This window comes from Canis aureus, chromosome 3 (genome assembly GCF_053574225.1).
Source record: "Canis aureus isolate CA01 chromosome 3, VMU_Caureus_v.1.0, whole genome shotgun sequence".
Classification (NCBI taxonomy): Eukaryota; Metazoa; Chordata; class Mammalia; order Carnivora; family Canidae; genus Canis; species Canis aureus.
In genome coordinates, this window is record NC_135613.1 from 41,547,859 (window position 1) to 41,563,481 (window position 15,623).

General features: G+C 36.8%; 1 protein-coding gene across 6 annotated transcripts in view; it reads right to left on the reverse strand.

Moving 5' to 3' along the window:
* Positions 1–15,623, reverse strand: part of DOCK7 (dedicator of cytokinesis 7) — a 219,246-nt gene that overhangs the window by 172,496 nt on the left and 31,127 nt on the right. For all 6 annotated transcript variants that reach the window (XR_013376384.1, XM_077892050.1, XM_077892049.1 and 3 more), the window contains exons 3-7: positions 9,413–9,588; positions 9,117–9,185; positions 4,222–4,351; positions 3,914–4,126; positions 3,493–3,578 (exon numbers count right to left, since the gene is read on the reverse strand). Coding sequence is in view for 5 of the 6 variants with exons in the window: in XM_077892050.1 (XP_077748176.1) it covers positions 3,493–3,578; positions 3,914–4,126; positions 4,222–4,351; positions 9,117–9,185; positions 9,413–9,588 (674 nt within the window). In the remaining variant the exon portion in view is untranslated. The remainder of the gene's footprint in view (positions 1–3,492; positions 3,579–3,913; positions 4,127–4,221; positions 4,352–9,116; positions 9,186–9,412; positions 9,589–15,623) is intronic.

The window sequence follows — 15,623 nt, forward strand, 5'->3', positions numbered from 1 at the left end:
CACAGAGACATACACAGAGAGTTAGATAAAATGAGGAAACAGATGAATATGTCCCAAATTAAAAAACAAAACAGGGCAGCCTGGGTGGCTCAACGGTTTAGCGCCGCCTTCGGCCCAGGGTGTGATCCTGGAGACCCGGGATCGAGTCCCATGTTGGGCTCCCTGCATGGAGCCTGCTTCTCCCTCTGCCTGTGTCTCTGCCTCTCTCTCTGTGTGTGTCTCTCATGAATAAATAAAATCTTTAAAAAAAAGACAAAATTACAGCAAGAGAACTAAACAAAACATATAAATAACATGCCCAATTGAGAATTTAAAGAAATAGTAAAAAAAAAAAAGTCAAAAAAAAAAAAAGAAATAGTCATAAAGATACTCATGGGACTGGAGAAAAGAGGACATGATCTCAGGGAGACATTCAACAAAGAAAAAGAAAACAAAACAAAACAAAAAATCAGAGATGAAGAACACAGTAAGTGAAATTAAAAATACACCAGACAGAATACATGACAGAAAACAAGAAGCAGAAGAGATCAGTGACCTGGAGGACAGAGTAATGGAAAGCAATCAAGCTGAATAGAAGAGGGGGAAAAAACTGTAAAAAATGAAAAACGACTTATACAATTCAGTGATATCATAAAGTGTAGTAACATTCATATCATAAGTGTCCCAGAAGAATAGAGAGGAAAGGGGGCAGAAAACTTGTTTGAAGAAATAATAGCTGAAACCTTCCCAAATCTGGGGAAGGAAATAGAAATCCAGACTGAGGAGGCACAGAGAGCTCCTAGCTATATCAACCCAAGGAAGTCCACACCAAGACACATAGTAATTGAAATGGCAAAAGGTAGTGACAGAGAATTCTAAAAGCAGCAAGAGAAAACAATTACATACAAGGAAAATCCCATAAGGCTATCAACTGATTCTTCAGCAGAAACTTTGTAGACCATGGACACCTGGGTGGCTCAGCAGTTGAGCCTTTGGCTCAGGGTGTGATCCCAGGGTCCTGGGATCAAGTCCTGCATCAGGCTCTTCACGGGAAGCCTGCTTCTCCCTCTGCCTGTGTCTCTGCCTTCTCTCTGTGTCTCTCATGAATAAATTTTAAAAAATCTTTAAAAAAAAAAAAAAAAAAAGAGGGATGCCTGGGTGGCTCAGCGGTTTAGCACCTGCTTTTAAGCCCAGGGCATGATTCTGGAGTCCCAGGATCGAGTTCCACATTGGGCTCCCTGCATGGAGCCTGCTTCTCCCTCTGTCTATGTCTTTGCCCCTCTCTCTCTCTCTGTCTCTCATGAATAAATAAATAAAATATTTTATAAATAAATAAAAGAAACAAACAAGAGGCCAGAAGGGAATAGCATGATATATTCAAAGTGCTGAAACAAAAAAAAACCCTGTCGCCAAGAACACTTTACCCAGCAAGTCTATCTTTCAGAAGAGAATGAGGGTAAAGAGACAAAAGTTAAAAGAATTCATGACCAATAACTACTAAACTAGCCCTATGAGATATGTTAAAGGTGATTCTTTGAGTGGAAAGGAAAGACCATAAGCAGGAGAAAAGTAGGAAGTACAAAAGCAGTGAAATTCAGTGTATCTGTAAAAGTAAGTCAAGGGACTGACAAAGATGTATGGTATGACACCATACACCTAAAAAGGGGGGAGGGGCGTGTAAAGAATGGGTTCAAACTTAAGCAGCCATCAACTTAATACAGACTGCTTATGGATAAGATGTTACACACAAACTTAATTGTATCCACAAACTCAAAACCAGTAATAGAAATGTAAGATATAAAAAGAAAGGAATCCAAGTATATCACTAAAGAAAGCCAGAAAATCATGAAAGAAGTGAGCAAGCAGTGAGGCGGGGTGGCTCAATTAGTTATGCAACCAACTCATGATTTTGGCTCAGGTCGTGACCTCAGGGTCATGAGATCAAGCCTCATGTCAGGCTCTGTATTAGCATAGAGTTTGCTTGAGATTCTCTCTTTCCCCCTCTGTCCCTCCCCTCACTCATGCATGTTCTCCCTCTCTGTCAAATAAATAAATAAATCTTTACCAAAAAAAAAAGAAGTGAGCAAAAGAAGGAAGAGAAAGAATATAATGCCAAGCAAAATAACTCAGTTAGTAAAAGACAAAAACTGAATGATTTCATTCACATGTACAATTTAAAAAACAAACAAACGAACAAAAAAAGACACAAACCAAAAGAAAGACTCTCAAGTGTAGAGAACAAACTGATAGTTACCAGAGGGGTGGTAGGTTGGCAGATGGGTGAAATAGGTAAAGGGGATTAAGAGTACACTTATCATAGTTACCAGAGGGGTGGTAGGTTGGCAGATGGGTGAAATAGGTAAAGGGGATTAAGAGTACACTTATCATGATAAGCACTGAGTAATGTACAGTATTAGTAAATCACTACATTGTACACCTAAAAATAATATAATGCCATTAGTTAACTATGTTAAAACTATAATCTTAAAACTAAATAAAAAAACAAATAAACCATTGACTTTTAAAAGGGTGAATTTTATATGTAAATTATATCATAATAAAGCTATTAAAAAAACAAAAGAAAAAAAAACAAAAAGAAAATCATAAGAACTGATATTAGCTGTCCTGATACTCAAAAGACTCAATGCACTAAAGCACTAACAGGGGTCTAGATAAATCTAACTAAATAAACAGTGCCTTAATTCACAAAGGAAGAAAACTACCCAAGTTATCCAGAGATAGAAGTGGTCTGTCCCTATGAGCTGCTTCTTTTAGAAAGTTCTATGAATTGAAACTTCGTTTAAGTCAGAACCAAAAATAAACTATAATATTAACATGATATAATGAAAAGAGTATAGTTTATTTTTTTCAATAACTGGGTGCAAAACAATGAGCATGCCTGTTAACCTATGCTTATGCTTTTGAATCCTCGTTTCCTCATTTGTAAAATGAAGAAAATAATGTCTATCTTATACAATTAGACTGAAGACAGGATGAATTAAAATAGAAATTAAAAAAGAGCACTTGTGAAGAACAAAATTTAAGATAAATCACTTTAATGATGTTAGGTCAAAAGTCATTTAACTATTTTACATAAGGAAAAATATATATACTTCAAAATCTTCACACACACACAAAAAAAAACCCACAAAGCCTACCAGGTGACAAATGTGTAATCAACTCTTTAAGGGAAAAGCTACTTTGCCTTTATATTCCCCAAGCCAAGTATAGCAACTGGTAGACACAAGATATTTAGGAAATGCTTTTCAAGTTTTAAGATTAATTATATATAGCTGTGACAAAGAGTCATTTCCACCTGTGAGCCAAAAATGCTCTTAAGCTCAGCTTCATACATCAACTCTAATGCTCAGTAGCATTTAAAATTATGTATAGAAGATCATTCTCAGAAGGGTATTAAAACAAGTACAAAATCTACTGGGATTTTATTATACTAATACTCAAAATACTGTTTGAAAAATAAAAGTTAATACCATAAACAAAATAAATACTCACTTGAGTGATAAACATTTTACAAGAAGTCTCTGACCAAAATGCTCTTTGGGCACATCAGGAACACTAAGTCGTTCTATGGGCTCTTCCTACAAATTGACAAGCAACATTAAATGAACATTTTTATATTTCAACCCTTTAAAATTTTTAAGAACTTATTAATCAAATACTTGGAATCTTCACAACTGAGGACATAAAACAAGGACTGATTTACCCTCAATCAGAAGTCATTAGATCCTAAGTGTGCTCGATTCACAGAGGTTATATATTAAGTATAATATATTCACTCAAATAAAAAGTATGTTTTTATTTGAGTGAATATGTTTCAGTTAAGTTTTATTCCCGACAGTATAATAATACTATATGCAATACTTCCAAAATATCTATCTTAATCATCTGCTTCTTTATATCCAAATATCTATACCTCATCTGGTGATGGGTGCAGAGCAAAGAGTTCCTTATGACGATTCGATTTCCTTTGGTCATCATTCTGCCGGTCTATTTCTTCATTAGGAGTTCGGTCAAGTAAATTGGGAAGCAAAGCATCAGGAAGTGAATTTTTCAAGTCAAAAATACTGCAGGCCCAGCTACCCCTTGGAGTATCATCTATTGACATTGAACGTCTTTTAAGATCATCCTGCCATGCAAAACATTAAATAAATTAATGAAGAAATAAAAAAATAAACTACTTTCAAATAATCTCCTTTAGTCATTTAAAAATAAAAATATTACTTGCTCATCCTGGTAGCTGTTGCCATCTGGAGCTTCATCAGATTCAAAGACCTGCTTTGGCAAACCTTTTTGCCTTTCTTTCTGTTTATCTAATGTATTAGGATTAAATCCTGTTCCCAATTTATGATACCTATTCAAAACAAAGTAGTTAAATAAAGATCAGTTTTTAGAAATTTTTCATTTTCACCATTACGTAACGAGCCAACTGTTCTCTGTATTATTTCTTAACATTAATAAGGACACATTCCAGCAGTTTTAATTGTGTTAAACATTTAACCAGAGGTTTAAAAAGATTTCCATTCGGGGCACCTGTGTGACTCAGTCGATTAAGTGTATGCCTTCAGCTTAGGTCATGATCATAGGGTTCTGGGATTGAGCCCTGAGTCAGGCTCTCTGCTCAGGAGGGTGTCTGCTTCTCCCTCTCCCTCTGCTGTTCCCTCTGCTTGACAGAGCTCATGTTTTCTCTCTTGAATAAATAAAATCTTTTAAAAAAAAGAAAGAAAAAGACTTCCACTCAAAGTTCCTTTATTCCAACTAGAGAGCAGATTAGAAGATTCCAAAAGTAAGTCATATTCTCCTTTCCACAACAACCATGTATTATTTTTTTTAGATTTATTTATTTATTTATTCATGAGAGACACACACAGAGAGAGAGAGAGAGAGGCAAAGATACAGGCAGAAGGAGAAGCAGGCGCCATGCAGAGAGCCCCACGTGGGACTCGATCCCGGGACTCTAGGATCACGCCCTGAGCTGAATGCGGCACTAAACCGCTGAGCCACCCAGGCTGCCCACAACCATGTATTTTTAACATAAGTTGTACTTCCAAGTCAGATAATTTTTTTCTTTTCAGTAAAAAGGATAGGAAGCAAGGTTAAAGAATAAATTGAGAGAGTAGAAAATATATATTGCATTCATAACAACGTAAATTTTTAAAAGGTAGAAAAATAAAAAGCACTGAATCTTAAAATTTCAAATAGCCAAAAAAAGTTCCTTGTGTCATTATATATAAAAGATCTTAAACAAGCTAAAACTGCAGACTTTTTTAAAAAATTTTTTTAAAGATTTTATTTATTTACTCATGAGAGACACAGAGACACAGAGGCAGAGACATAGGCAGAAGGAGAAGCAAGCTCCATGCAGGGAGCCCGATGTGGGGCTTGATCCTGGGACTCCACAATCATGCCCTGAGCCGAAGGCAGATGCTTAACTGCTGAGCTACCCAGGCATCTCAAAGCTGCAGACTTTTAAATGGAAAAACAGTAAGATCTATACCATTGTATACATATATCACTTAACATATACTGCTACATAATATATATGTCAGACTTAGAATTAACTCTTAAATTAAGGTAAGCTTCTTTCCTAAAAATCCAATATCCAAGAGCATTAAACAGACACTAAGATCAAAGAGTGATTATTATTCCACACCTCATACAGTCCCACTGGGGAAAATTTTAATTGGAACAAAAATAATTATGATTACTAGATAATGATACGGTTCTTGTCACCAGTGAATTTATGAAGTAGTAAAGAATCACACTTGATATGAATCATTCATATTGTGTCTTGTTCCTAAAGATATTAAAACAGCAGCTACACGATGTTCATATCACAGGGTAATCACAAAGTGAAAGAAAGCATTTTTCTCTAGAAGAACTAAAATAAAGATACTCATAGTAACATGAAAGGTTTTATTCAAAAGTCGATGTTTTAATCTTTCATGAAATGTTTAAAGGGCCTTATTTTGTGAAGTTGTATGTCTAAGCTACTCTAAAAAACCAGAAATGTGTTGAATTCTGCCTCCTTTATGACCTAAAATATTGACAGTATAAAATTCACAGGAGCTTAGAAGAATGACATGATTCATGATCAATACTCTTCTGAATCATCCACTCTGACCTCTAGTTGGTTGCTATAAGGCTCTACGTGATTACCCATCCAACCCCCCCCCCCCCCATATACACCACCATTGCTATGACCGCATATCCTGGCATCCTGTCCCTCATTTATTCTATTCCAGCCACGCTGACCTCTTTGCTATTCCCTGACCATTCCTAGCATGTTTCTAGTATAGAGGCTTTGCATGTGCTCTTCTTCTTCCCTCTGCCTAATACACTCCTCCCCCAGATATGCAAAGGCCTCACTCCTTACTTTCTTCAGGTCTTTGCTCAAATTCACCTTGTCTCTAAGGTCTCTTCTGATTAATTTACAAGGTAGGAAATTTAGTCCCATTTCTTGGCTCTCATTATCCCCCTCACTCTACTTTTTTTTCCTCCATAAGAGTTACCTCTACCATACCTATTAATATTTATCTGTGTTTGTTTATTGTCCATTGCCCTCATCCCCAAATAGAAAGTAAGCTCCATGAGGGCAGGGAATTGGTTTTGTTGACTGCTGTTTCATCACTGCTTAGCATAGTGCCTGGCACATACCAGACTCTCAGAAAGTATTTGTTGAGTATTTGAATGAGTGAAGTACTTTCTGTCCCTTTATCCTGATGTGCTGCATTACAGAAGAATGGTGTGGTTTCATCTTATGGCTTATTATTCCACTCTTCAGTCACATCCACTTCGCCATTAAGCCCATCTGCTGAGTTTTTAATATTTTTTCACTGAATAAAATATTAATTTCCAAAGACAACTGGTTTATATGTCTGCCATATCCTTTCACATCTCCTTAAGGATATTAATTACACTATGGGTCTTGATCTGTGTTCTCTCAACTACTGCCAACTTTAAATTGTCAGTTCTATTATTTGTCGATTGATAATTCTCTTTGAAGCACGCTGGTTTTCATCAAACAGTTGGCAAATCTGGGTGCTATGCTCCTTTTTAAATCTGTAACCCCATATCTACCTGCAAACACCATATGTGTTTGCTCAGCCCATATCCGGTGACTACAGAGAAGAGGCAATCATGCTGCTGGGCAGAATCTGCTAGTATCTACTGTTCCGGGTATGAGGGCCTCCTCCATCTTCCAAGGCATGCCCACCCTGAGCACTGTATTATCAGCTCAAGCCCCCATAATCACTGCTCTAAAAAAAAAAAGGCAGATAGCTCTGCAGCCGCTCCTGTGCAAACATGGTACAGGGGTCAGAGTACCCAAATGTCCAACAGTTACCTCAGGTCCCCTTTCCATTGTGTGAATTCACTGCTTCTGAGCGTACAACCCTATTGAGGTTTTTTTATTTATCTTCTCCTCAAATTATTCTGTACTGTGGTTTTCTCTTATGTTCCAATCACACCCTATCTTCTATTTTTCAGGGATACTTTAAAACCTGTAGCCCAAAAGTACCCCTTTTGCCGTTTACTGCTGTAAATGATAAATAATATCTGATGTAAAGAAAAAATTTAAGCATTAGAATCTGATGCTCCGGGCAGCCCGGGTAGTTCAGCGGTTTGGCACCGCCTTCAGCCCAGGGCCTGATTCTGGAGACCCTGGAGATCGAGTCCCGCGTCGGGCTCCCTGCATGGAGCTTGCTTCTCCCTCTGCCTGTCCTCTGCCTCTCTTCTCTCTCTCTCTCTCTCTCTCTGTCTCTCATGAATAAATAAATAAAATTAAAAAAAAAAAAAAAAAGAATCTGATGCTCCAGGTTCTAATCCAGACTATCCCACTTTCTGGCTGTAGGACCTCAAAGACATTACTTAACTACTCTGAGCCTGAGCTACGTTATCTGTTGGAATTCTGAGATGAGTGCCAATTGCCCAATAAAATGCCCAACACGTAGTAAGTACCCAAAAATGCTAACAACCTTACCATCTTGCCTAAAGCAAGGTCAGCAATCCCATGATGAGAACTAAGTAGCACACTCCATGATTCTGAGATTAATGTTTTGCAACTAATCTCTTTATATTAAGATTTCTGATTAGAAGTTTCCAACATACATGTATAGAGGTAAAGACTTTTGAGTTATCTGATAGAAGAACAGTTTTCTTCAGTAATGCCAAAAATCTAGCTACTGAATTACTTATCAAAATTTTAAGTTCATAAAAACAGCTCTTCTTTATAAAGGGTAGCAGACTGTGCTTTTATTAGGTCACACTAAAACTAAAAAGCATGTCAGCAGTATCCCCAAGTGATGCATAGCACAATATTAAACCCAGTGAAATAAGACGGCTGCCATAAAGGCAAAACAATAAGCAAAGGATACATCACCATTTCTAGTACAATTTAGCATAGACAACTTCATTTGTGAAAACAATGTCATAACAGAATTCTTCACTACTTCAATCATTATATTGCATTTAGAAAAATAAACTAAAAATTTTCAGTATGAAGACTCTTCAGTATGTAAATTAAAAATAGCAAAGGAAACTTACCTTTTGCTCTTAACCTGACTTGATATCTCAAACACCATCCATTAGAAAAAGAAATTTTGTGGTAGAACAAAATATTACTTTTTAAAAATATTTACCTGATTCAAACACCTATAAATAAGGACCTATTAATAAAGGGTGGAAACCTTTCAAACAGCTTGATCTAGAAAGCTGGCTATTCCATTTAACTATTTAAGTTTCAACAAACTGGATTCTTTTGAATACAAATTATTCATCAATACCTACTCATTTTTTCCCAAAAAATTAGATTATAAATTATTATAATTATATATTACTAGTTATTAATGGTCAGTGACAATATAGAAATACTACTGATAAGCCTATTATCTTATAAGGAAAGTTAAGTAAATGTAGGCAGCAATAGTTGTAGAACTCCTAAGGAGAAAATATCTATATACAAAAGTTTCTTCTTAAAAAAAAAAAAAAAAGTTCTTCTTTTGCTTCTTCAGCAATTTTTTTAAATGAATGTTCAGGTCTCATAATTATTATTAATCTACCTTAATCCATTTCTAGATCCTACTCAGCATTTTTAATGTTATAATAAACATATAACTTACTTTCTGATCACAATCGCCCAGTCCTCTGTATAACTTCTTATACAATCTCTAACATGTGGATCCATCTCACTATTTTAAAAAAGAACAAAAAACGATAAATAAAAAATAAATAAAAAAAGAACATACATTTGTAATTTAGTAAGGAAAGCAATGATGTTTGTGAATTTGGTTGCTTCCGTGCTTGTTCATATAATAGGAAACAACATCACCATATGAAATAGGATCTGAATAAAATCAAGGAAGGAAGCCTTTCCACAGTAACACTAAAACCAAAAATAGGTAGATAATCTCCTTACCTTTCTTCAGGTACAGCTGACACAAGGGTTCTGCAGTCCCTAGGACTATAAACAACTTCAATATCATCTGGAGGGAACTCAATCAAATCCCTCAATGGCCCAGCATCCACACCTAAAGGATGAGTACTGAGGTATTCCTCCAAATCCACTGGATCCACTGCTTCAGTAAGGGGCACCTTTATAAAGAGTAGTGGGTGTGAGAGGTGGGTAGAAAGGGAGAGGTGGATGTAACAATTTTAAAACTCTAAGCAAAGGAAATTTGTTTTAAAAAATATACGTTTTTAACCTAGTTATTTCTAAAATGTCAGCAAAGATTCATTTGGCCAGATGCACTAAAGAAACCACAAGGTGTCGGCCTTCTTATATTTGTTTATGCTTTTGAGTCAATACTCATCTCACTTCCCCTCACATAAAATCAGTAAAGATAATTAACAGTTTTAGAATATTTTATGGTTACAAAATGCTCATTAGGATTCTTTTTTTCTTTTATATATCTTTGGAATTGTCATTCCTAAGTTTATAAGCAGTGCTTTTACTTTATTTGATGTTATTTATTGTTGAGTATTCTAGTAAAAATATATAACCAGTCCATGGTAGGCTGAAAATGGCCTCCAAAGATTTCTACATCTCAATCACGGACCTTACATGGTAAAATAAATACATACATACATACATACATACACACAAATAAAAGAATATTTGAACATGATTAAGGATCTTAAAATGAGGACATTATCCTGGATTATATGAGTGGGTCCTAAGCACAATCATAAATATCCTCATATGGAGATACAAGGAGTTTGGGCCACACAGAGGAGAAAGCCAGAAGACACAGCAAAGAGACATGCTAAGATTTGGGCCTTAAAGACAGAAGAGATACAGCCTGAAGCAGCCACCAGATCTGGACAAGGCATGGAACAGATTCTGAAGGGAGCCTCTGAAGGGACTGTGACCTCACCAAAACCCAGATTGCTGACCACCGATATCATTCTGGGCTCCAGCACTGTAAGAAGATAAATTCCTGTTGTTTTAAGCTGCACAGTCTGCGGTACTTTGTTCCAGCAGCCATGAGAAACTGATACGCAGGATCCCTGGGTGGCGCAGTGGTTTGGCGCCTGTCTTTGGCCCAGGGCACGATCCTGGAGACCCAGGATCGAATCCCACGTCGGGCTCCCAGTGCATGGAGCCTGCTTCTCCCTCTGCCTATGTCTCTGCCTCTCTCTCGCTCTCTGACTATCATAAATAATAAATAAAAAATTAAAAAAAAAAAAAAAGAAACTGATACGCAGACTCTATGAAAAGTATCTATTAGCAATAATAGAATATTCACAGAATTCCTTAGCCAAGCTGAAATTATACATTTTAATAAGATACACTACCTCTTATCTAACACCAGAAAAAAATATTCAAGCAAAATTATGAAGTTATATAACAAATGTGCACTTGTGGACCAATGATAATAATAACATGTAATTTCTCAAGATGTTCAACCAGGTAAAAACAGAGACACTATTTGTGTTATGAAAAAGAAGGTGCTTTGGGATCCCTGGGTGGCGCAGGGGTTTGGCGCCTGCCTTTGGCCCAGGGCGCGATCCTGGAGACCCGGGATCGAATCCCACATCGGGCTTCCGGTGCATGGAGCCTGCTTCTCCCTCTGCCTGTGTCTCTGCCTCTCTCTCTTTCTCTCTCTGTGACTATCATAAATAAATAAACATTTAAAAAAAAAAAAAAAAAAAAAAAGAAGGTGCTTTAATCTATGCTGCTTTGGACTGAACAACCACTGACAGGTAAAGCAACATTTTAAAGATAGTTAAGTAAAATAATAAATGACTGGCACACCATAACACTCAAAATATAGCTGCTATTATCTTTATATGCTTTCTCATTCAAACCTCTCCCAAAACCTGTAAGTTAGAGATAATTAGTATTTCAATTCTACAAAGAAAGGCATTTGTGCTCAAAGACAAACAACTCCTGAAAATGAAATAGCCACAAATGGTAGTGCAAAATTTAAAAATGGATCTTCAAGCTCTACAATTCAAGATTTTTCTCTCATAAGCATCCTACCTTACTTATTCTCTCAAGTACATCATATACTATCACGATGTATAGCATATACATCATATACTATCCCTGTTCCTAAAACAGGGAAAGAAGCAATTCAGTAGGGAAACAATATTCTTCAACCATAATTGCTGAAAAAACTGGCTATCTATACGGGGGGTTGGGGGGGATGAATCTCAATTCTTACATCACAATATACACAAAATTAAAATTGAGATGGATCAGGGACTCCAATATAAATACTAAACACCATTAAAATTCAACATCTAGGGATCCCTGGGTGGCGCAGCGGTTTGGCGCCTGCCTTTGACCCAGGGCGCGATCCTGGAGACGCGGGATCGAATCCCACGTCGGGCTCCCGGTACATGGAGCCTGCTTCTCCCTCTGCCTGTGTCTCTGCCTCTCTCTCTCTCTCTGTGACTATCATAAATAAATAAAAATTTAAAAAAAAAAAAAAAAAAAAAAAAAAAAAAATTCAACATCTAGCCTAGGAGAATGTCTTTATGATTTGGGAGCAAGCAAACATTTCCAAGACATGACATAGAAATAATCATAAAAGAAAAATCTGATACATCAAAAGACAGTTAAGAAAATGAATAGGCAGGGATGTCTGGGTGGCCAGCGGTTGAGCGTCTGCTATCAGCTCAGGGCATGATCCTGGAGTCCAGGATAGAGTCCTGTATTGGGCTCCTTGCAGGGAGCCTGCTTCTCCCTCTGCCTATGTCTCTGCCTCTCTCTCTCTCTCTATGCCTCTCATGAAATAAAAAAATAAAATCTCAAAAAAAAAAAAAAAAGAAAGAAAAGAAAAAATGAATAGGCAAGCCACACCAAGAGGAAATATTCACAAAACATATTTAACAAGAGACTGGTGCCTAGAATATATAAAGAAGTCCTACATCTCAAAAATTTATTTAAGAGGACAAACCACCCTCTTAAATAAATGCAAGAGGGGGTTGACAAAACATTCACACAGGAAGATACAGAAACAGCCAGTTAGCACATAAAAAAATGTTCAACATGAAAAGTCATTAGGACATACTTCCACTTCTGGAAGGATGAAGTAGACCTACTTTTCCCTATTCTTCCCACTAATTGTAACTATAAATCCTGGACAGTCAATATAAAATAAACATCTGAAGATTCTAAAAAGTAGAGAAAAAAGGCAAATCAGTAGGGACCTTGGGACCCAAGGAATGGCACAACAATGAGTTACCTAAATTTCTTTTTGCTGTAGGTAACTCCACACTTGGAACTAGAAAAGCTCACAAACCAGAAACACCAAGGAACATGGCATGGGGTGGGTTGTGGGGGAACTCTAACAAAACCCTCTTCTCCCCAGCCGTTAGACAAAGAGAGGGGAAGCACAGCAAAACAGAAAAGTTTTAGACAATAACCATACTATTTCAGCAGAACACTATATAAAAAAGTGTGGACCCACCCACATCTACACAAGCATGGCCAAGTGAAAAGCTAGACTTCACCCTCACAAAGCTGTAACAAGGCATCCAACACTCCCCACCAAGCATGGTATCAAAGAAGTCACAGTGGGGAACTGGGATTTTCATACCTACTAGAAGGTATGAGCCTCCCACCTCCACAGTGTCAGTGGAGATCACACAGGGACATCTATGCAGTAATAACACAGCACTTCTTCCTCTTACTACTGGGATAATATCTGAGGTGGTCTCCATAATACAGTAAAAGGTAAAGGGACAGAAAGGTACATAAAATTTCTAAACTTCAATCAAACTGGTAAAATGTCAACACTGGTTTTGTGATGTTATGTAAATACCTAAGAAACCACTTAAAAAGCTATACAAAGATATGCACTCAACAACACTACAAATAGATCAAAATGGAGTTCTAAAAAATGTTCAGGTAACCCACAGAAAACAGGAAAAAAGAAAACAGAAAAAAAAACAGAAAGAACAAAAAATAAAATAACAGACTAAAACACTAGCAAAACCAATAATAACATTAAATGTAAATGGTCTACATAAACCAATTAAAAGAGAAGGGCAGAGTGAATTTAAAAGTATGACCTACCTATATAATATACAAAAAATTCACTTCAAATAGGACATATAAGGAATTTGAAAACAGAATGGGAAAAGTATGGTATATTATTGAGTCTGAATATAGACAAATCTCTGAAGAAATGCTAAGTGTAATAAGCCACAGACAAAAAGACAAATATTGTATGATTGTACTTTATAAGGTACACAGAATAGACAAATTTATAGACACAGAAATAGAATAAAGGTTGCTATGGACTGTGAGGAGGAGGCAACCAGGAGTTGTTTAATGGGTACAAGGTTTCTGTCTGGGATAAAGAAAAATTTTCTGGAAATGGATAGCAGTTATGGATAGCAGTGGTGATGGTTACACAATATTGTGAATGCACTTAATGCCACTAAATTGTACACTTAGAAGTGGTTAAATGATAAATTTTATTATATACATATTACCACAAAATAGATGACAGACATAGATATACTGAAGTGAAATTTCTTTAAAGATTTATTTATTTATTCATGAGAGACACAGAGAGAGAGAGAGAGGCAGAGGCAGAAGCAGGCTCCATGCAGGGAGCCTGATGTGGGACTCGATCCCAGGACCCCGGGATCATAGCCTGAGCCCAAGGCAGATGCTCAACTGCTGAGCCACCCAGGTGCCCCTGAAGTGAAATTTTTGAAACACTTTTTAAGTCAACATTTCTCGACCCAGATATTACTTCTAGGGCAGCATGCCTTTCAGGATTTGAAGTGTCACAAATGAATATTCAATGAAATAATGACAAAAGGTGAAAGTATTTGCATATGTCTAATTCAAAATTAATCTTTCCTCAAAGAATGACCAACCATACCATGAGTACGTCTTAGGGTACGGAAGGAGGCTATGACACTTTCTTAGAAATACTAAATATAGGATAAACAATCTTGCCTCTCAAACTCACACAGATTACTGGCTTTCTAGATGTGATGTTAGCTAGACTTGGATCACAAAAACAAATTTATTTTGCTAAAACTACCTCCCCTCCCTCTGATGCCCATCAGAGACAGCTGCTTGGGTCAGTCTTGAAATGTTATGATGAGCTAATTTAACTATAAATTATTTTGAAGACTCCAAGGAAAGATTCTATATTTATGAACCAAGGGAAGAGATTGTAACGTGATTTTATAAAAGAAAGTGGCTGGGCAATATGCAGGGTTAAAGAGTGATGAGAAGCAATAGTGAAGCACTACAGAATATCCAATAGGCAATATTAAAATACCTTCTTCAACAATCATTGTGTTGGAATTTGGCTGACATGTTCAGTGTTAAGATCTTTCAATCCTTTTTGGTATGCCATCAAAAATTCTGGTATTTGATTAGAGGGTATTTTGGGCTGAGGGACAGGAGGATAAAGGGTAATAGCTAAAGAGTTTCTTTTTTGAGGTAACAAAAATGTTCTAGGGGTGCCAGGTGGCTCGGTTGGGTGCCTGCCTTCAGATCAGGTCATAATCCCGAGATCCTGGGATCAAGCCCCAAGTTGGGCTCTCTGTTGTCTCTCCCTCTGTGCTCCCCTTTGCTTGTGTTCTCTCTCACTCCTTCTCTCAAATAATTTTTTTTTAAAAAAATTTTTTTAAGAAATGTTCTAAATTGACTGTGGGGACAATTGTATTATATAATCTGTGAATACATTAAATACACTGATTTGTAAATTAAATGGGTGAATTGTTTGGCATGTGAATTAAAACTCAATAATGTCGTTAAAAAAAGTTAAACCAAAAAAAAAAAAAAAAAGTTAAACCAGGGACACCTGGGTATCTTGGCGGTTGAGTGTCTGCCTTCAGCTCAGGGCATGATCCCGGGATCTCAGATTGAGTCCTGCATCAGGCTGCCTGCAGGGAGCCTGCTTCTCCCTCTGCCTATGTCTCTGCCTCTCTCTCTCCCTGTATCTCTCATGAATAAATAAATCTTTTAAAAAAAAAAAAGTTGAGGGAAGAAGAAACTGCTTCAATTGTTTTTGTTTTGTTTTTTTAATTTTTATTTTATTTTATTTATGATAGACACATAGTGAGAGAGAGAGAGAGAGAGAGAGAGGCAGAGACACAGGCAGAGGGAGAAGCAGGCTCCATGCACCGGGAGCCCGACGTGGGATTCG